The sequence below is a fragment of the Pygocentrus nattereri genome, chromosome 7 (genome assembly GCF_015220715.1).
Source record: "Pygocentrus nattereri isolate fPygNat1 chromosome 7, fPygNat1.pri, whole genome shotgun sequence".
Taxonomy (NCBI): Eukaryota; Metazoa; Chordata; class Actinopteri; order Characiformes; family Serrasalmidae; genus Pygocentrus; species Pygocentrus nattereri.
Window position 1 is genome coordinate 6,581,843 of NC_051217.1, and position 22,035 is coordinate 6,603,877.

General features: G+C 40.6%; 1 protein-coding gene across 2 annotated transcripts in view; it reads left to right on the forward strand.

Annotated features, from left to right (window-relative positions):
* Positions 1-22,035, forward strand: part of si:dkey-246g23.2 (solute carrier family 66 member 2) — a 65,445-nt gene that overhangs the window by 28,730 nt on the left and 14,680 nt on the right. For both annotated transcript variants that reach the window (XM_017688383.2, XM_017688517.2), the window contains one exon: positions 9,815-10,031. In XM_017688383.2, coding sequence (XP_017543872.1) covers positions 9,815-10,031 — 217 coding nt within the window. The remainder of the gene's footprint in view (positions 1-9,814; positions 10,032-22,035) is intronic.

The following is a 22,035-nucleotide window of genomic DNA, read 5'->3' on the forward strand; positions in this document are numbered from 1 at the left end:
TTAACGAGGAGCAAACTTGCAAAAGTAATAGCAAAATGATAAGCATACAGTTCCCCCTCTAAATAATATGTAACATAGCCGTATGAGATCAGAGCAATGTTCAGGCACTGTTGCTCTGACAGATGTGCTCTAATTGGAGCTGCATTCACTCTAATTTCATATTCATACAGCATTGACTTGATTTTATATTCAGATTCATGTTGAATTATGAAAGTTAGTAAATATATTCTGATGCAGCTTATTTTGTCCATGCATATAGCTTTAACAAAGTACACAGCTTTTTAAATAGAAAAAGTCTTTAGGGTCAAATTTGAGCAAATAAAGCAATTGCAATTAAATGTAATTATATAAACTAATGTTTATCACAATTAATTACTTGCATCATTTGACGTTTGAAGTAGACACTACTTCAATAAACAATACACGCACTACACGGTCTATATGAAGTGTGCGGTACGTGACCAACACTGCTGTTTCTTATTCAGGATTTGATCTCACTTTGATTTAAAACAGTTCAAACAAGCTTGCTTCCTCTGGCTTTATCTGTATTTCACATATTGACCTTGATAACCTGGCAGCTCATCCCCATTTCACAGCCCTTAGCACAGAGACAGCTTATATCCTCTATCTGTTCTGACTACAGTACAGCCTGCTCTGCAGCCCTGGAGCTCTTTTTTCCCCTTCAGAGGAACAATTACTTAATTAGCCCACCTGATCCTTTGTTTAATGGAGCTGATTGGGCCTAATTACAAGTCTTTATTCAGATACAATGTCTATTGACCCGTTTCCTGCATGGTCTGTTGTTCCGCCAAGGGCGAACCTGCAGGCTACCCTTCCCTAGCACACGCTAACCGCTCCGCAATGATGTGTTGCTGGAACGTTGCGTCAGTGAAGTGCTGTCAGAGCTCATCGGGGTTAGTCGGCTGTGTGGAAACTTTAAGCAGACTGCCCAGTGAGGGGCTGTAGTGTTGCCACACTCCATCTACTCTTACTGCACCCCTAGTTTCCTGCAAGTACTGTAAAGCTTCCAAAATATCCGCACTTATTTTTGTAATGCATCCTCTTCTTGAGACACTTTTTACTGCCTATTACTGGCCTTGCTGTTAATATCCATTGCTGTTTAATGGAACTTGTGATCCATTGCAGACCAGGTGCTTCTAGCAAATGAGTAACGAAGTCTTCTATCTCTCGGTTAAAAACATTCATCGAGAGGCAGCGAATGAGGTTGCGTCAGTAAAAAAGAAACCAGGAATGGCGCATATATATTCAGATAATAAGAGGAAGAAGCATGCACAGTGCCTGCAGGATATATATTATACATATATATTAGTTTATCCGGTTTCCAATATAGAAGATCTCCCACGTCATCATCGATTTTTACTTGAGTCAGCTTGCCTCCTTCAATACATATTAAGGTTACCATTGCATTGCTTCGCTGTAGACTCTCTTCTGTTTAGACGTTGCTACTGATTGCGTTATGTCAGTAATTAAAGATCTAAACCTTAAACATAGAAAAATCTTTAGCATTACGGTTTTCCACTGTCAGACATTCTGTTTCATCTGTATGGTGACAGTGGCTCTTAAAATTAGATTAAATTAGAACCTGTATACCCTGACTGCAGGCTTCATCATAATTAAGTCAGTATCTTGGAAGTGTCTGTCTGTATGTGCTCCACAGCACAAAAAGATATTGAGGCCATGACCTTCATCAGTGTGCAAGAGTGTGAGGGATTTAAGCATATATGCATAAGTCTTGTGTGTGTGTGTGTGTGTGTGTGTGTGTGTGTGTGTGTGTGTGTGTGTGTGTGTGTGTGTGTGTGTGTGTGTGTGTGTGTTGGGAGGGGCAGTGGAACTAAACCCCTTTTGATCTTCCGTCATGAAGTTATTTGTTTGTCAGCATCACCATCAGCAATTAAAAATTCATATTAAATGTCTCCACCCTTTGCCTTTATTCTTATGCCTTTACTTCTGTGTTTCTGGCTAGACTTGCTTGCAGAAATCAGTCTTAGAAGTTGGCTGCATCTTTTGCTTCTCATGATCCAATAATCCCAGTTACAAATTTAGACTTATGAGACGTCCGGTTTTAGTGTTCTATTATGTTTTGTCTTTTTATTTGTCTGTTTCCTCTTCTTAGTAATGGCTTGTTGACAGCTACATACCCTTTCAGATCTGTAGCATTGTCTTCTCATGGTGGAAGGATGGACAGAAATACCTGTGGAGCTTGATTTTCTCTTACAAGGATGAAAGGGCGGGCGGGCTCCTTCATAGCTTCTTATTCTGAAGGAGCACCACTATTTCTGAACCTACTGCTTTATGCATTATTTAGTATTCGCTCCGCTGCTGGACATCTGCTCTGGTGAATACTGTCCTTAATTACATAATGATCCCAAAACCCAGAAACCTGATGAACACTCACATGTGCTATTATTTAAAGGGGAATGTTTTCCAAAGTTTCTGCATAAATAAATTATATATTTATTATATTCGGAGTGGCCTGATGTGAAATTTTGAAAGTTGTCTCATGGAAAGATATTATATGAAATGGTTATGAATGTACTGCCTGAGACATTGGCTTGAAACACATTTGCCTTTTGAGACAAAAGAGTCTCCAAAGAAAACTCTGTAATTTCAGGTTTAGCTTTATTTTACCACTCTCAAGATTATATATAGAAACTCACAAGATATGCGTATGTTCACTGGTCATTTTGCATAAAATGGCTATATTTATTATCACCTGTGACGTTACTGTCATTTCTACTGTAAAGAAAAAAAGTTTCTCTATCATTTCTGAACCATTTCACATTAAACCACTCTGACCCACTTTGTTTACACATATATGTTATGTAGAAATTTAGAAAAATGTGTGTATTTTTGCTCAAGCAGGTTTGTGCCTGTAAAAGCTAATAGCGCACACTGATCGCTTGCTGCTAGTTAGAATATGACACTCTCCACATATGTGTCCTGTGCCCACCTTAAAGTGTAAAACAGTCAACAAACAATGTATTAAATACAACATAATATATTTAAAATGCAACATACAAATAATTCTTTATCTATTACTTAATGCCTCTGTGTATAGAGCACCTTTCTACTGCTAACAAAGGGCCTGCAAATGTATTTGGGATTATGAGGTAGAAACTGACTTTATTTGATCCAACTTGCTTTTTTTTTTATTTTCCTCTTCTCCCTATAGTGCGATGGCACGGTTGGCATTTGGTAGCAATCATAACAGCAGCCACAAATTCTGCTAGGCCTTGCATGGGTGCGCATATGTGTTTTTCAGTTACTTGCCTCACTAGCCTTTGCATTTGTATCGCCCTTGAAGCCATGTTTAGGGGATGCACGGTGAACCAAACAGCATGTCTATGCACACATGGATGTCTATAGAGTGTTTCAAGATGTGCTTCTGTACACATATGTGCCTGTTCATGTATGTAAGTAGTTAGTGGTTCATCTGTTCATGCTCATGCTTTTGAATGAGGACATATGTATGTATAAATAAATGCTCCTGCTGAAACAGTTTCATCAGACTGGCTGTGAGCTCTGGGGCTCAGCTGATGGGCAGGAGGCAGTTAGAGCTTGTACAAGCCCTGGCCAGGCAGCACGGCCTGGGTTGAGCATCTGCCCTTGGGCTCCTGGGTTCTATCCAGATATGGTTCTGGTGCATGAGAGCTCCCAGCTGGCTGTAAACTGTCCTACCTCAACTGTATAGGCTTGGGGATGGGGCTGCAGGCAAGAGTGCTGGGAGACCTGGGTGTTGTTTTTTTTTTCTCTCTTTCCTTTTGCCTGCCACTCTCTTCATATACCTCCGTGCCACTTTGTTTTTCTGGCAGAGATTGACATGCCCCTCGGAGCAATGTGGACAGTGAACCCTGGCAGCTGTGAGCTCTGCCAGGACTTGTAGATGAATGACAGAGGTATTGGTTTGACAGTTTTTCTGATGGAGATTGAAGAAAGGCCGTACTGTCAATGTACTAAAGTTTAAGGGTTTATGGGGAGGTGGAAAAGCAGTTCCTTTCACTACTCTGTTGCGGAAGCAGTGTTGGTAAATGAACTGTTTGATCTATGCACTGCTGAGAGGCTCACCATGAAGCTCCTCTGTGTATGTTTCAAGTATGCCCTATCCATCCCACACAGAGACCTGATTAATGCTTGCATATATTGCAGTTGTGACAAAATTAGACATTCTGCAAGCTGTTCTACAGTGGCATCAGCAAAGACGGCATTCAGAAAAGAGAAAAGAGCCGTTTGAAGGCTCTATACAAGAGATGCCAGGTTCACGTAAGATGTAAGTGGCTTTCCTTAAAGTCTGCTGCTCACAGCATGGGACAACCAGTGCCAGGTGCTTTTTTAATTATTTTTATCAGCAGATTCATTATAAAAGAGAGAGTGCTCTCAATAAAAGTGTAGGAAAAACAATCTTTCCTCGCCTCAGAGGAGTTTAGCCCCGTTAAAAAGTATTGCCTTTGATGGCACTTTTTGACTATCATGTCTGTGTTATTATCAAACTTCAATCCATCATCAAAGAGTGTCCAAATACTGTTGTAAAGCTTGTACAACTTGCTCCCAGGCCAGTTTGGAACTCCTCCAGGAGCACTTCAGCCTGTGAGAAGAGAAATTGGGGTCACAGCAGTCTCAGCCCTATACTTTCTGGCCATTAGATTATACAGGCTAGCTGATGCACATTATACACTGATGTGTTGATGTCTACAGCTACCAGCTTGCCAATTATACTCATTAGTGACCTGCCTTTCCATGTGTATGGATTTCCATGGACATGAACAAACTTTTGTTTATCAAGCTAAATGCTAGCTTGTCACACACAGTGACAATGATGAGTCTTTTCAAAGTCTAGATTTAAAAAAAAAAAGTTTGAAGTTCACAGCATCCCATCTCATTAAAATTCTTTGCAGTCATTGACTTGGCAATTCTTTGTGGTTGCTGAGCCATTGTATACTGTGTGTGTGTGTGTGTGTGTTTGTGTGTGATTTTATATATATATATATATATATATATATATATATATATATATATACAATGTGTTACTTTAAGTGTGCAAGTGGTTCCAAGCAGGTATGTCAAGTATTTTCTAAAATGCTCAACTGATTAATATGTACTTCAATATGTAAGTTCAAGCAAATCATACACGACTTAAGTAAATTCCATGTAGCTCAACTGATACTTCACATTACTCTAGCATTCAGCCTAATATGGTTGTGCTCAACTAATTGAAGTAGAAAAAGCAACACAAGTTATTAGATTTAAATTAGCACTACTAAACTGCACTACTGAGCAGTCGTAGAGTCATCCTCAGTAGTAGGATATTTGCTAAGTCTTTCAACAAACATAGCTAGGAAGTTAAAGGGGAATTCCAACAAGTTTTTAGAATTTACATATAATTCACCCCCTGAGATAAAAAAAAAAAAATCCTGACTCACAAAACCCTGCATGTACCTCTCTTCCCTGAATACACTTTTAAAAATTCTTCTCTCAGAACTATAGTAAATCAGTGTCTCAGTCATGAGGCCACAAATTTGTACCAATTTCATATAATAATTTTCTGTGAGGAAATTTTTTAGATGCATTAAACTTTAGATGTCCAGTTCCTATCTGTACCACAGTGAACAATACTGATGCAATAAGTTAAGAACTGAGCATTTCATATCAAACCACTCTTAATGACTTTGCTTACATCTTAAACATTGATTTATGATACATTTTGAAAAATCTGTGAAATTCCCTCATTTACCAAGAAGCATACACAACAGAAGGTAGGCCAGGAGGAAAAACAACACAAAGAGGATGAATAAAACAAGTAAGACAATATGCAACTAGATGATGGCAAAAGCTGATTGGAAACTTCTTGACTTTTACGCAACAGAAGTATATTAACCAAAACAAGAACACTTATGAAGTTTGTGAAGTCACACAAAACAGCGGCCTCTAGTTGTCCACAGACAAAACCAGATTCTGGTGATAGCCACATGTCTGCCTTGCAAGACGAGGGGCAAGGTTAGACAGGGCATTGTGAACAGAAGCTTAGAAGAAATCATTCTATCTTTTTAATTTAACTCCATAAACCCTAAGGGCCTGTTTGTGGGTTCACACTTCAATTCTTCTTTCTCATTACTATATAACTTATGTATAATAGATACTGAATAATTCATACTAGTTACTGAATGATAAGTCTTAAGATTAAAAACTCATTAATAATCCTAGGGTCCATAGAGTTAATTGAACTCCATGCAAATCGACAATTTTTGTGGTTAGAGACCAAATGAGATGAAGGAAAGTGCAGAGTGGTCCTCCATCATCCCAGAGAAGCCGCTGCTGTTGTCAGTGAATTCTGCAGTTTTATTTAAAGCGGAACGGAGCTTTCATGTTCCTGACAAAGGGCAGTGCTCGGCCCTCTAGCTGGAAATGCCTTGCTGGAGAAGAGGAGGAATCAATCGTGTTATATGCACAGGTGAAAAATGAAGCCCTCACAGCTCTGCCAAGCCTACCATTCGCATTCCATCAGAACCTACGTCTGTCACTGAACATCATATTAATGTGCCAGGACCGAAGTTACTGCCATACTTATGGTGTGTGTGTGTGTGTGTGTGTGTGTGTGTGTGTGTGTGTGTGTGTGTGTGTGTGTGTGTGTGTGTGTGTGTTTTCCTCTCGCGAAATCTCCCTCTCCCACTCTCTGTCTGCTGCACTTTTGTGCCAATTCTTAATGCTTCCGTTCTCTCCTTTCGTCCTCTTCAAGGGCAGTGGGAGGGGGCTCTGAGCTCTTCTTGTCTTCCCTTTGTTCCCCCACTTTTTTCCGATTCCCGAGGGTCAGATCTCATCTTCACCTCTGGTTTTGCATCTCAGCTGTTGGATGATGAGAAGCTTTAATCCCACACTCACACATAAACACATATGCACACCCACCCACTCAAACTCGGTCACATTCAGAGGTTAAGTTGGGATTTAGGATGTGGAGAAGCCCTGTGTCTTTCATCAGCTAACCAAAGAGATTTCGCTAACTCAATGGTAAAAGGTAAATTGGCTATGCAAATGGTCTAACTACCTATGTAATAGAATGCTTTGGAAATACTTTAGATGTAACATTACAGCAGTTAAAAACAGTGGTAATAATCCTAGTTTAGTAGGCTCTTCACACAGACCCCTAGTGATGTAGACAAAGTCTACATGCATTTATCTAGCAAGCTGAAACAGCGTGAAGCAGTAGGAAGGACTGAAAATTTGTGCTGGCCAAAGGGGGATAATTTACTCAAATTCTTGGAACAGCTGCGCTTAAAAATAACAGTATTTGTAACATTTTTAGGTGTTTCAGTTCACACTGGCTTCTCTAGACATATGTCTCACATCCTTTAAAACCTGAGCCATTTGGTTTTTCATTTAAACTCCACAGAGATCCAGTCAAATCACACACTCTTGCTTTCTGTAGTGTTCTAAATTACATTTAAAATGGTAACTTACTAAAATGTGATGATTGTGTTGTTGCTATGGTAGTTGCAGAGCAGCTCCTGCTGTACTAACAATGTATGGATGCTACACTTCACTTATACAGAGGTAAAAAAAAAGTGATTGTGATTTTGTTGAAATTAATAGATACGCTGTTTATTCTGTCATGTTTTAAGCCTGCTATAAAACTGTTAACTAAAAAACAAATGGTGAAAAAAAAAAAAAAAAAAAGTATTGTAGCATTCACTGCATTAAAAGAGACAGTTTTCACAAGTCATGGTGGTTTATTTTCCAGTTGTTGTTGGCTACACTGCACATAAGAGTTTTCTTTTTTCTAGAAGACGCTTGTACGCTGCACGCTTCTCACTCTCTTTGCTCAAGCAAACACAGTGGGGGCTCCTTTACATATGTGGGATGATTTATCAGTCTTGCTGTTTCTCCATGGTTGACTAACCTTTTGTCTCAATTTTTGCACTAAGCATTTTTATTTTTAACATCCAGTAATTTTAAGTGCACCCATCTTTGTTTATTAACTCGAGTGGTAATGTGGAAAGTAGGTCAATTAGTTGTAATATGAGGCAGGAATGTATAATGCATTCATCTAAACCACCTGTAATTATTTATTTGTTTTACATTTTTAAACAATAATTGTTCTTTTTAAAAGATGATTGTGAAAGTGAGAGGAGGGTAGATGTGGGTAAGTGGGAGTGCAGTAGTAGCGCGGTTATCTCTCAACACGGTTTATCAAATCAGATCTGACAAACATTTTATCAAAAATTATTCCCATCAAATTCCACTACCGGGCGGCGCTGTCACCTCACAGCGAGGAGGGCCTGGGTTCGATTCCCCAGCCGGGCGACTGGGGTCCTCTCTGTGTGGAGTTTGCATGTTCTCCTTCTGTCCGTGTGGGTTTCCTCCGGGTTCTCTGGTGTCTTCCCACAGTCCAAAGACATGCAGTCAGGCCAATTGGACATGCTAAATTGCCCCTGGTTGTGAGTGTGTGAGTGACTGTCTGTCTGTCTGCCCTGCGATGGACTGGCGGCCTGTCCAGGGTGTATCCTGCCTTCCGCCTAATGACCGCTGGGATGGGCTCCAGCACAAACCCCCCCCCCCCCCCCCCCCCCCCCCCCCGCCTCACCCCCCGCGACCCTGAGGGAGAAACGGCTTAGAAAATGGGTGGATGGATGGAAATTCCACTACCTGAGCTTAGCTCTTCTTACCATTCACCTAAAACGAAAGCTCTGAAGCTCTGTGCCCGTGTGTTCTGTCCCAGTTGAACCCCTGCTCACATTGAGATGTCTCACTCACTGCTTTGTTGCCCACTGCTCCCATTTCCACAGTTGTGGTTGTCAGGTACCAAGGCCTGCGGGTAGTGGACGGAGTGTGAAGAACAGAACCTGTCTAATGACAGCTCGGCACACCGCTTCTCCTCCACGCAACGTCACCCTCCAGTCAGGGCTGTAACGAATGGGCTCTTATTTAGCCATCAATTCTGTTCTGCTGCTGTCAGCTCATTCCAGGTTGCCCTGTGTAGGAAAGAGGCAGGTAGTCATTGATCATGTCTGGATGGTCGGACATGGCTGTGATCAGTAGCGTGGAGAAGGCTTGTGAGAGTACAAGCTTTGTCTTTGCTAGTCTGGGTCAGGTAGCCAGCTTTCTCTAGTTTCTACTGCACAGATGGCATATCTGTAGTTGGCGCTGGAACGGTATGTTCTTTACACTTAGACGTGATAAATCAAGGGTGTCAGACTCCAGTCCTTTAGAGCCAAAGTGCTGCACTGTTAGTGTTTTGCTCCAGTGCACCTAATTCTTTCTAAGACATGAAATTGTTCAATGCTGTGATTCTTTAGTGCTGGAGTTTGATAAATCCTTATTGCACCCAGTGCTGCTGCATTCTCCTGGGAGGAGCTGCCTTTAAAGATATCATGAATGAAATGTGCAATTATCCTTTAACAGGTCTGCCAAAAATAATGAATATTTGTTCAGAGAGATGGAGGCACGTTTCATTGGAACAGTGCATGAGACAGGCAAGGCAGATCACTGAGCTGATTTAGGCTTCCGCATTGCACATTCAGCAGGGCCTCTTGAGTCAGTTGTCCAAGTCATCCAGTGAGATATTTATTCAGTGAATGCCAGTAATATGCTGCTTTCAAATTTTCTGAGGTATATGAAATCTGTGGATATCTTATCATCCAGAAATTCAGTTCCAGAAGAGGATATTGAGATGAATTTCTCTCTCTCACTCTCTCTCTCTCACTCTCGCTCTCTCGCTCTCTCTCTCTCTCTCGCGCTCTCTCTCTCTCTCGCGCTCTCTCTCTCTCTCTCTCTCTCTCTCGCGCTCTCTCTCTCTCTCTCTCAGACCTGGACCTGCGGTATTTTTGGAGCTGGAGTGCGTTTGAGGACTATCTGCTGTTCTGTTTTGGTTTCACACTGCTGTGTGCCTTCGTCACTCTCCTCTTCCTGGACTGGGTGCTGTTCGTGGAGGCTCTGGGCTCGTTGGCCCTGATGTCTGAGGCCATGCTGGGCCTCCCTCAGCTGCTGCAGAACTACACCAACCGCTCCACCCGCGGCATGAGGTCAGACACTGTTCAGTCTACCATCACACAGTGTTTATGATGCAGAGTGCTTCAGGGCTACTCCATGGCCTTAGCTTTGTTAGATTATCCTTCAAGTCCCTTTCTCTGTATGCATGGTGGTTTTATAAAGCCCATAAACCTAAAAAACAAGAAAACAGCATGTTGATGGAATACCAGTCATCATAAAATTACCATCGTGCTCAGGAAAGCAAGAAGTGAGTGGGTCATATTAGTCCAAGCTGAAAATGAAAGATTTCTTCGGGCCAGCCTGGACCAAAGTCCTTCGCGTTACAAAAAATAGTAGTGTCTTCCTACTTTTCTGATTCATGGTGCACTAGACACATCATTCTGTCCTGATTGATGCAGTACAGACACACACTAACTGTACACATGCTGACACTTTGAGCCATGACTCTGCAAACTCTGATGTTGATTCATACACCCACATAAATAGTGGCATTCTCAGAACCCCATTGGGGATTGCGGGTGCCTGTGGCCATTCTAAAATCACATCAAGGGCAAAAACGCTATACACCATGGCAATGACACATCGATTGCGTTTATTAAAAAAAAAAAAAAAGATATTTCCACAGGAAAGGCATTTAAATTAACTTTGGTTTTTCCCGTTTCGTGCCTAAACTGCACTCACAAGCTTTAATTTAGCTCGTAGAGCACAGCTCGGAGTGGCTGTTGCTGTCAGGCGCACGCAGCCGAGCGAAGGATTAGAGGAGAACTGGCTTCAGCATCAGTGCTGCTGCTGTTGCTTTCTGTGTGACTGTTATCCTATCCAGCCTCAGGAAAGAGATGTTAACTTCACTCTCAGTAAACTCTCAGTCTGGTTCTTGTTCAGAGCTTGGGCAAATTTTCCAATAATACTTCACACATACTCACACACACACACACACACACACACATACATTTTCTAACCCGCTTCTCCTTCTGGGTCACGGGGGTGCTGGAGCCTATCCCAGCAGTCATCAGGCAGAAGGCAGAATATACTCTGGACAGGTCACCAGTCCATCGCATGGCCCAATAATACCAGTAAGGCCAATTTTGCATGCCGGAGGAGCTCTGAGGAAAAGGCTGTTTTGACGTCAACATCAGTTATAATGTTAATTATACAGTCTGGCACTAATTACAATCATTATTTGCCCATTATGAGTGATGGAGCATAGTAGAGATTGTCCTTTGGCTATGAGTTTGACTTTCGTGACTTCTGACAATCATCTCACTGCCATTTGCAACCAAATAGCATTTGTCTTGTCATAACAATTACATTGCTTGTTAATTTATATCTGTCAGAACACTTTGATGAAAAATCAAGCAATTTTCCTCTGATCCTAAATGTTGTAAATCAACTAAGTAATGATGTCTAAAGTTTGCAAAGCATTTTATTTTATTTTACAATTATCACTTCTAGGAGAAAAGACAGGTAAAAAAACATGAACAATCATAACTAAAGAACAAATGATGTCTAACCCAACATCCAAATGCTAATAGGGCCAATTTACAAACATCAAGGGTTGCACAGTAATACATAATATAGACATGCATACATATCAATTTACGTATCCTCTTAATTGCTTGTGTTAGTTGAGGTATGCGAAGTGCTGTTTATAAAAAAGTATGTGTATATATATATATATATATATATATATATATATATCATACAGTGTCATAAACCTGTTTTTAATCTTTTTTTTAAATAATGTGGTGCAGGTTGAGGCAAATCTGTGACAATTTAGGCTTGCAGGTGCATGGTGCTAATTGGTGGGGTATAAGCTTTCATGACGTGTTAGCTACATTACCTTCTTGGCTTCATAGCAAAACTAAAGCCACACTCTGTGATTGTAGCCCATTTTTAAGCCTGATTTGGCTTTCACTGACTAAGCTTCAGGATCAGTATGTATATCAGCTTTATCACCTGTTGGTTGATATGCAGTGTGGGGGCTAGTGATGCCCAATAAACTGCCTAAATGAGCTCAAATTGAGCATTTAGTTGATCAAATGGATTACTAATCATAAGATCATATTGTCTATTTATGTTCTGTACATCATCTTATTTTCTTGGTTCCAGTTTTCAGTGTACAGTGTGGTATTTGTTAGGAAAGCAAACAGGTCTTGGCTGATTCATCAAATGTGGTGTCATTTTTTTCATTTTAAATGTGCCAATAAGTGTGCTATGAGCCTACTTTAACACCCAGAAGTTAGTTATAACACAATGTTTTTACTTAGTCGCACATCCTTCAGCAGACTTTTGATAAATTTGTTTGTGTATATATGAAGTTGTGTGTGTGAAGGGGTAGCTTGGCCATCAAACATACTGTATATGAGAGTGTGATGTGGGAGGAGGGAGCATTCTGCTCTGTCTCAGTACCTGGTCTAATGATACATGCAGCACTGCCCTTTTACAAGACTAGATCTATTCATGCACATATACAGCTCATATTATGGGCCACTGGAGAGAGGATGGTCCGCTGATATTCTCCATGCCCTTGAGCCAGACATTTATTGGACCGGCAGGATTTAAACATGCCCAATGACTCCCACTGTTCCTTTATTCTCCTCTGCCTTTTTAAAAGCTGAGGCAATGGCCATTGCTATTAAAACCATCTTGTGTTTATTGTAGAGATGTGTAGGCATCTGTTCTAATAGGTGGGGAGGGTGAGGTGAGTGTATGTGTGCACGTGTGTATTTGTGTGTGTCAGACTGTGACAGACATTAATGGAGCAGGCACTCTGTGACATCCTGTCTCTTCTCTCCCACAGGGATGCACTCCGTTTTCCCAGGTCAGGAATGTCCTTAGAGTTTCTGACAGGGTCTTTTTTGGGCCTCTAATTGTTGTTTTTTTACAAAAATTCATTTCTGTCCTGGCTGTACTCTTTTACATATATTGACCTGTAGAGCGCAGCTCTGTTTTAGGTGTTTTTGAAAGGGACTACACGTTTTGTGTTTGTTCTCATAAGTTAGTTATTCTCACATAGAGTTTATGTGTGTGGTACCACTGCACACTCTCAGAAAAAAACGCACCTTTCATGAGGTAAACCCTGTTACTAAGGTGGTACCCTCAGTGGTACATTCTCAATACCTTTAGTTAGGGAATAGGATTGTGTCGTATTTTACTGCAGTTATATTTTTTTAAGTTGCATTGATCTTGACTCTAGACTTTTTATTTTAGTTTTTTCTAGAGGTAAATTATGTAAAGTTGTGTTAAGAAAGGCGTAGATGTGTGCTTTTCCCCTGGGAAAGTGAATGTAGTGTGTACCTTGTTGGACTTTGAAAGTACATTGTTTGAACCTTGGGGATTAAAATTGAACTGAACCGTCCTGGACACTTCTTTTCAAACAGTGTAGAGTGTGTATCATTTTGAACATTAAATGTTAGCTTTGCTGTACAACACATGATGGGGGGAGGAAAAGCCAGCCAAATGATGTGTTTAACTTTGTCCATTTCTCAAACATGCAAAAGGGCAGCAGCAAGACCACACTAAATATGTTGAAGCGACATTGAGGTAGCTCTGCTGTGAAATAAGCTGCATTTTATAGATGATGAACTCTGATACATGATAAATTTCAAAGCAGCAAAAATGTATGGGATTCTTTGAAGCATTGTTATGAAAATATTGGTGTAAAATGTTAAAATCAGAGAAATCTTTAACTTGCTGTCCTGCAAATATGAGATGCATATCCTCACACCTGTGTTCTTAATGAATACATGCAAGCTTGTTCTGAATTTGGAAACACGTCACACTGTGGAATCTCAGGTCTTGGAGGGCTGCAACACTGCACAGTTTAGTATTTACTTTGTTCTAACACATCCAGTCCAACTCAGGGCTCGGCATTTAGCTGGCAAGTTGAATCAGATGCGCATATCATGGAAGACTGTAGTCATTAGTGCCATCAACTTGCAGGACTATTTTGTGTTTTGCATTTTTGTCCTGTAGAGCACAGCCTGAAGATTTTAAAAAGTCAATAAAATTTTTCTGTTTGCTTCCAAAAGTTCTCACATACATACACATATATATATATATATATATATATATATATATATATATATATATATATATAAAAAATATGTGTGTGTGTGTGCGTTGTAGGCTGGTCTATAGACTTGTTCTGAGCTATAGGTGGAAATGACAATGATGATCGAGCTGTAAAGACTCAGAATACACTGTCTCAGCCTAATGGCAGCCTGTTCCACCTTCTGTCCGGCCTCCATGCTCATCCGCAGCACCACAACCCAGATTAACTGCAATGTTTGGCATTGCTGTTACAGTTAAGTAGCTCCTCTGGGGAGGTTTGCTAAATTCTCGTTCGCTGATGAGATATTTTTGACTGTCTAACTTGCCACCGTTCCCTGACAGCGCTCTACATTCATTAGCAGCTGCAAACCCAGTCATAAAGAAATACCAGTTGCAGTGGTGCATAGCTCACCTGAGCCCTCTACCAGCAGCACAAATAAGCCTGGCTGATACAGTAGAAGTATTTAAGTGGGCAAACTTTTGGAATTTCTAAACTTTTTGGCACACGTGCTGAGCAAAGGCTGTTTTGCTGGTGTTGGAGGCACTCTTTGTGCCAGGTGTGTAGTTATCATTGGGCTCCCACTGTGGCGATAAAGCTGAAAGTGCTGTAATCTGTCTTGTAAACAAGCAGGGACACGCAGCTAGTTCCTCCCCATAGTGGAGGCTTCTGTGTGGGCTTCCTGATCTGTCCTGATTACCCCTGGGGGTACTGCACTCAGTGGGAACTGTACATATATATGCACACATACTTATATAAAATAAGGGATTTGCTTGTGGCTGTGTGGTGGTAACTCACTGTACTTGCACAAGCGCGCACACATACACAGATACTATTGAGCTGTTGTTATTGTTCTGGCAATTTGTGGGAGCCATTTATCTTTGTGTGTATGTGTTTGTTTATCTGCCCCATGCTCTCATCAAACCATGCTCAGCTGCACAGTCAGATAATTAAATCTCATAAGTCATCCGAAAGGGGTAACGAAGGAGTGCTGAAATATGGACCCTCTTGCACACAACTTCCACCAGCAAAGAGACACACATTTAATCACCATGGAAGTAATGGAGAGTGTTACAGTCTTGTGTCATATGCAGGATACATTACATGCTCTTTAACCAACACACAGTCACAAACAATCATGTGTCATCAGCAGATGCTCACATCCCCATTTTTCTGTTTTATATCATATTGATTATGAGTAAATGTCCCAAAAGCATCATAGTGCAAAGAACATTAACATGGTGGAGTATCATTTTGAACGCTCAAGGCCAGATGTCTGGATGTGAGCAGGAGGAGCACAAAATGTGCTTTGATGTGGTTGCAACATGCGCTCGTAATGATGAAATCAATTTAGTGAGCCTATAGCTAATCATGCAGAAAGCATATAGGCCTGCAAATTGAGAGATGCTGAACATGTGAGGTGCAGAATATAAAGAAAAAGATCCAGAGAAATAGTGGAAATGCAGTGAAGTGCTGGATTAAACTAAAATGTAAGTCAACTGACAAAGAGATAGGAGTGTTAATACTACTTCTACTACTCCTGCTATTACTACTGCTAGTAATAATAATAATAATAATAATAATTCTAAAATTATTGTGAACCGTAAACTGTTAGCTAGGTCTTTAATTTGAGCCATAAATGTCAAAACTCCATCAGAGGACTTCAAGAAGGTCTAGAGTAACCCCTTTTCTCATGAAGTTGGTCCCATCAACTGGAAATCTAAATGTGATTGGTTGATTCTTCTGTAATTTAGTAATTATTCTGATGGTTAATCTAACATTAGGCCTTCTCTTCAGCTCTTGAAGTCCTAACCAACAGGAGAGCGTAGCATACTTCCTGATTTTCTGTTTTATGTGTCAAGAATTTAACCTTTTTATTTCCTTTCAAAGCAATAAAACGTGTTTGTACTTTTATACTCGCAGAGTTTAAATATAAGCATGATTCTTGAATAATCATAACGGAATAAAAAAAAACCCTTTAAAACACAACAATCTAAAACAGTAGTCACCAACCCTTCAGGAGCAACCAACCCTGCATCCCACCTAACACTAAAGCATGTGATCCAGACAAATCAAGGACTGGAGCAGTTGTGGCAGATTTTGGCTGGAACTGGACTCTTCAGGATGGTAGATATCCAGGACCAGGGTTGATGACCACTGGTCTAATTTAACAGCATCTGGATTTAAAAACTCCTGTCAAGCTTCCGTTCCTAATATCCACTATCCATAGTCCTGGAACTATACACAAAAAGGGTCTTCCCCCAACTGAGCTGTAAGGATCCTAGGAGCCTGCCTCAGCTGAGTGGTCTGGATGGTCTGTAATGCTTCAAAAGATCAGTAACATATGCCAGAGCTAGGCCATTAAGAGCTTTAAATGGCATAAGCAGGAACCTGTAATTGATGGAGATGTTAACAGGAAGCTGCTGTAAACTGAATAAAACCAGAGAAATACACTCAAACTTTATTTTCCTGGTAAGCACTTGGGCTGCCTCATTCTGATATAGTTGGAGCCTATTTAGAGATGCACCAGGGCACTCAGTCAGTCACACGTTACAGTAGTCTAATCTAGTAGTCACGAAAGCATGAAGGAATTGCTTACTTCCCACCAAAACATTCTACATGAATGTAATTCTACTCCACCTCAAATAATACAGTTTGGGAAACTATAGCAAGGATTGAAAGTTTTGCCCCTTTTCGTGTACTTGGCACATAAATTGCACATTGGGACTCGTACATCATGCAGAAGGCATTCTGAGCCTGAAACTGGTACATGGAGCTTCAGTGTGAGAGATACAGAAAATAATTTGTACTATGACGGTGCTTTCAGGCATTTTGAGCATGACAGCCTGAGCTGTACCTTAAGCGTGCCGTTCTGTGCCAAGCCAAACCCACTGCTGCTACCAGCTCTGTGGAAGCTGCTTTGCTGGTTAATTTAGTTTTAGAAACTCTGGTCCTGGAGAGCCACAGCACTGCATAGGTTAGTATTTATCTTGCTCTGACACATCAGTTCAGCACAGAGTTTGGTAAATGGTTGATGTGTTAAATCAGGGAGGAATCTAAGCTCATTAGTGCTCTGGCCTTCCAGGACTAGAGACTGACACCTCTGGGTTAATTGAATCAGCAAATCAGATGTGGATAATCAGTCTTCATTTTAAATGGAGGAAGCCCAGCAAGGCTAGAGGAGAAAATTGGTGAGCTTAGGATCAAATGAGCTCAGTGTCTCCAATTTGAGACTGAGATTACTGTCCGCGCATTGACTTTATATACGCCTGTTTACATTTGGCTATGTTCATTTGGATTTTGTAACTGAGCTTCTAAGAACTGTTGATAGTCTCATTTATTCGGCTTCATTCTTGGTATAGTATGTATACTCTGTGTAACGTCTCTGTGTCTATTTAATGCTGTGAATTTTGTCAGCCTATCTGTATTTAAACTTTTACTACATCCTGAACAGAATTTTGTCATGATGCTATGAATTTAGTTGCAGTAAGAGTTTTTAAACTGTGTACACATTTTTTTTTCTGAATTAAGACCATGACATTAATGTTGTGCTTCTGTGTTCTTTATAGACCATATGTAATAGTGACCCTTTTGAGAAGTGATGGTGAAAAAAATGCAACAGAGAAATGTTACACTAAATTCCTACTGTACCCAGTATATGTGGAATGAGTAGCTCACACTTTGAGCATGTTACTTATAAATTTAGCATTGTTTATTCTTTCGGTCAAACTACAGAAGGGCCAACACATGAAAGCCTGTCTACTAAACCAATGTAATACTATTTGCAGGCTGTAGACTTTGTGAATTTAATGTATGTTCATACAGAACAGTGTTTTCTCATTATAATTCCCAACATGCATTACACAAATACATCATGCAACTACTGGGAATCTCGGTGATGCCTTATATGACTTATATGGTTGTAGTAAGATATACAGGTTCTTTGCACTGATCTTAGCTTTCAGCCTTCCTTCTGTATTTACCAGCTAAACAAAGAAAACTTTTAAAAGCTGTAAGTCAGCCCACCCCCAAAAAACTGCCCCTAAAACAGTTGTAGGTGTTTCAAGTTACCCCCACCTTCAAGATACATAATCAGAAAGGGGGTTTGAGTCTTTAAACTAGAAAATCTATCTCTAAAAACACCTGTAGGAGGCGAGTAGTCATGATTGCAGTGCATCCTTTTAATAAGGTGTTTAGTTCTGGTTAGCAGGATCAAGCTCAGGCTGCCAGTGAAGGCCTGATGAATGGCAGAGTCTGCGGTTTATCTTGTGGTTGTAGCATGTGTATGAAAAGCTAGTTGCAAGTAGTTTCCTGCAGATCATGACTTTCAGAAAGACCTGCACAGTTATTAAAAAATATATATGTATCCTTGTCTGTTTAGATCTCATTATTTGGTCATTCCAAATAATGGCTTCGTATTTGGTTACGATATTATGGTACACTGAGATGAAAATCTGTCTGGGCTTTACATCACTTTCCTCAGCTTCTGTCAAAGCCAAGAGCATTAAAGGAGAGCATTAGATTAGATTAGATTTATAAATTATGTTTCCTTGGTGTTTTTGTTTTAGGTCTTACCATAACCATGACATTGTTTTCATTGCTGTCCAGTTTCGACCTGATATCGTGAAGAAATTCATGTTCTCTTCCTTTTTTTTTCTTATCAGTTGCTTGTTAAAAGCACTGACACATCCCTAGCTCTTACCTTAACTCTTCCTAACTTTTCAAATGAGCTGGTTTGTGCAAATCCCTACAGTTTTGCAAATCTGACAGTTTCAAGATTGTTCACCTCTCTTACACAGTATTAGTATGAGTGCCAGATGCTGTTGGACTGTTAAATGATGTCCCACGTCACACTGCACAGGCGTCAGTGGTCCAACTGCCAGTGCTCATCTCACTTCTCCTGCTTGTGTGAATAAAGCGATAAGGATGGAGGCTCACTGTTCTCAGAGTGCATGCCTTGTGAGTGCCGCAGAGTAGTGTGGAGTGGGCTGATGTGTCAGAGTTCGTTAGTGCAGTGAGAGCGGGTGCTGATTGAAGCTAGGCCCCTCGTGAGTTGCGCTAGAGAGGTAAGGCCCTCCTGCCTGGACCCAATTGATCACCCTCTGCTCTGTGATTAAATTAGTGTCTCTGCTAGCTGCTGTGGCTCCCTCCGCACTACAAAACACACCAGAATTATTCATAGCCCCTGCAGGCCAAAGAGAGATGAGTGAGGGGAAAGAACACAGGAGTTTTGGAACGAGAGGGGGAGAGGGAGGACGAGAGAGCAACTCCGCCATCTGTTTTATTCTGACAGACAGACATGTTTGACATTAGCACTCTACTTAATGGGTTTGTGTACAACACCACCTGTATACAGAAGTAGAAATGTGTCGATTATCATGGGCCTGTGGGCCCGTTGTTGTCTCCAGGCCCACCTGCTGGCATGATTTAAAGCCTGCTTATCACGCCAGCTGCATCCTAATCACATTGCCACTGTAACAGAAGTCTTGTTGAACTCTTTGCATAGGACAGTTCAAGTTCACAACCCAGTGTTCTGCAATAGTGCATTTGTTAACGATATGGTTGATGGACTTCATTATTTGCTGCTAGTTTTTTCACTGTCATACTCTGTCTTTGAGTCTCTCCCTCTCTCTTCCACTCTTCTCTGCTGTCTTTCCTGTATTCAAGGTTTTGTTTACTTTCTTCAAGAGAATACTAAATGGCGTCTGTCTCTACTCTCTCTCCCCTCTCCTTTGTTTCTAAGGTGATCCATTTCTTTCAGGTAGTGTGCAAACTTTCCAGTGTTTGAGACAGTCGGATCGATCCACATGCATATTTCATATTTTGTGTCGAGCATAGCCTCTTTTTTCCTCTCACCAGGTTTTCTGATTTATTCTTCCTGTCTTGGCTCAAACTGAAATTGTGTAGAAATTTGGGGACTGGTGTAGGGGGGGGCTTTACTTCGTGATGGTCTCTCTCCTGATTCCTTTTAAGACACTTTCAAGGCTGTCTCTGTAGCTCTATAACAAGTTAGGTTATTCGAGCGAGAAGTTGTTCTGACATAGCCAAGTAGAGAAAAAAAAAGAAAAAAACACGTCCTGAATCCTTCAAGCCTTTCACTTTGTTTTGCTCATTGAATTTTGTCTTCCTGCTTTTCTGGCAGTTTCTTTTTTTTAACTCTGATCTGATGGGCTGCGAGTTGAATCAGTGCAAGCAGGCAGTTAGTTATATGGCATGTTTGATGTTATAAAACATCTCTGAATTAAAAAGTCAATTAAAATGTCAATTAAACTAAAAACTTCTCTTTTGAAGCATACTGAAGTTTCACCACATTCCTCCATTTAGTTAATGAATTAAAGCAAACTGAAAGCTTGTGAGGCTCAGAATTCAGGGGGCTCGATGCACTAAGCCTTTTGTGCATTCTTCCTGTGTATCATGTTTGAAACCGGTGCACAAGGCTAAACCCCTTCTCTTGCATATGCATGTGAGTTAAGGCCCTGCAAAACATGGGAGGATTGCACAAAAAGTAGGTAGAGATGCTAAGTACATCTGATTGTTCTAGGTTTGTGTGAATTTCCTCTGCCTTTTAGAACCAGTTCTCAAATGGCGTGTTGTTGGAGACTTCTTTTAATAATGGCAGCAGACACAGCAGTTAGATGGAAGCACAAGCACCGAAAGAATATTTACCATCAAAGTTCCACTGTGAGAAGATGGTACAAATATGGCACGTTGGATATTTTGAAACATATCCTGACCCATTATGAATTATGTGCATATATGGCCATACATCAGATTTCTGTAAAGGAGGTAGTTATTACGTATGTAAAAATTGTCATAAGCTGAAAGCAGAAGACACAAATTATGTCCTCTCTCGTCAGTTTAGTAAGTTGTTGAGGCCTTACATACAGCACAAAATAGAAATTTCCATGGCAATATTTGACCTGACGGTGAGGGTCATTTTAAATCTACCTTTTCTAGCAACAGGTGAGTTGGCTAAACTTGATGTGAGTTGGTCAGGCAAAGAAATGATGATAACATTCTAAAACATTCTAAACTTTCAGTTTTCAACTCTGAGCACAGCTCATATCTAATGTTCTAAAGTTCACACTGTTCAATCTGCCTTTTAAAACATTCTTGGCTTTAGGCCGAGTGGGGAGAGTTAGAGAGGATATTAAAACACTGCTGTTTCGGCTCAGTACAGATGGTCTCAAAGAACAGGGTTTCTCTTTATCAGTTTATGCAGTTTTAAAAACTCATTTCAAATAACATTAGAATCAATTGTCTACCTTTCAAGTGGGTCCTTGTTGTATTCCATCCCTAAATGTCATCTAAACTATAGCTCTTTGTCTCACACCTGTTCTGTCCCCACCCTCTTCCCTCATTGCCCTGTCTCCCGTGGTGCTGCAGGCCCTACCGGAGTTCTCTACCTCCAGCTCATTAAGTTTGCTGGTGCGGCTCTCACTGCACCTCAGCGTCTCCTCCTCCGCCTTTACAAAATGACAAAACTTTGCAGGAATTCACAAAAAAGGCTGTGAAGGATTGGCAAAAAGTTGACATCTGTGATTAAAAAGTGTAATGTCCTGCACAATCTGCCTCCCTGGCAGTAGATGATAGGGGCTCTTTCACAGCTTTCAGTGTGTACTGAACATAATCAAAGCTCTACCAGACTTCCTACTTCTATATTAAAACCACCTCAGTCCATAAACTACTTAACGTTTTATCCCATTTTCTTTTTGTCTTTCTACCTCTCTTTTTGTAAGTTTTTATTTTGTTTTGTTCCCTTTAGGGCCTGGTCAATATATCATTTATTAATCCTTATCATGGTATCAGCCTTTGTAATACTGATATCTCAACAGGCTACAGAAAATGCAAATTATCATCTAACCAATTACTAAAAGCCTTATTGTGTGCTGTCAGTATTCTTACCAGTCACAGATTTTCCTGTGGGAGATCATTGTAGTAAGAAAAATAATGATAACACTCTTTAATCATGTCACATAAGGAGT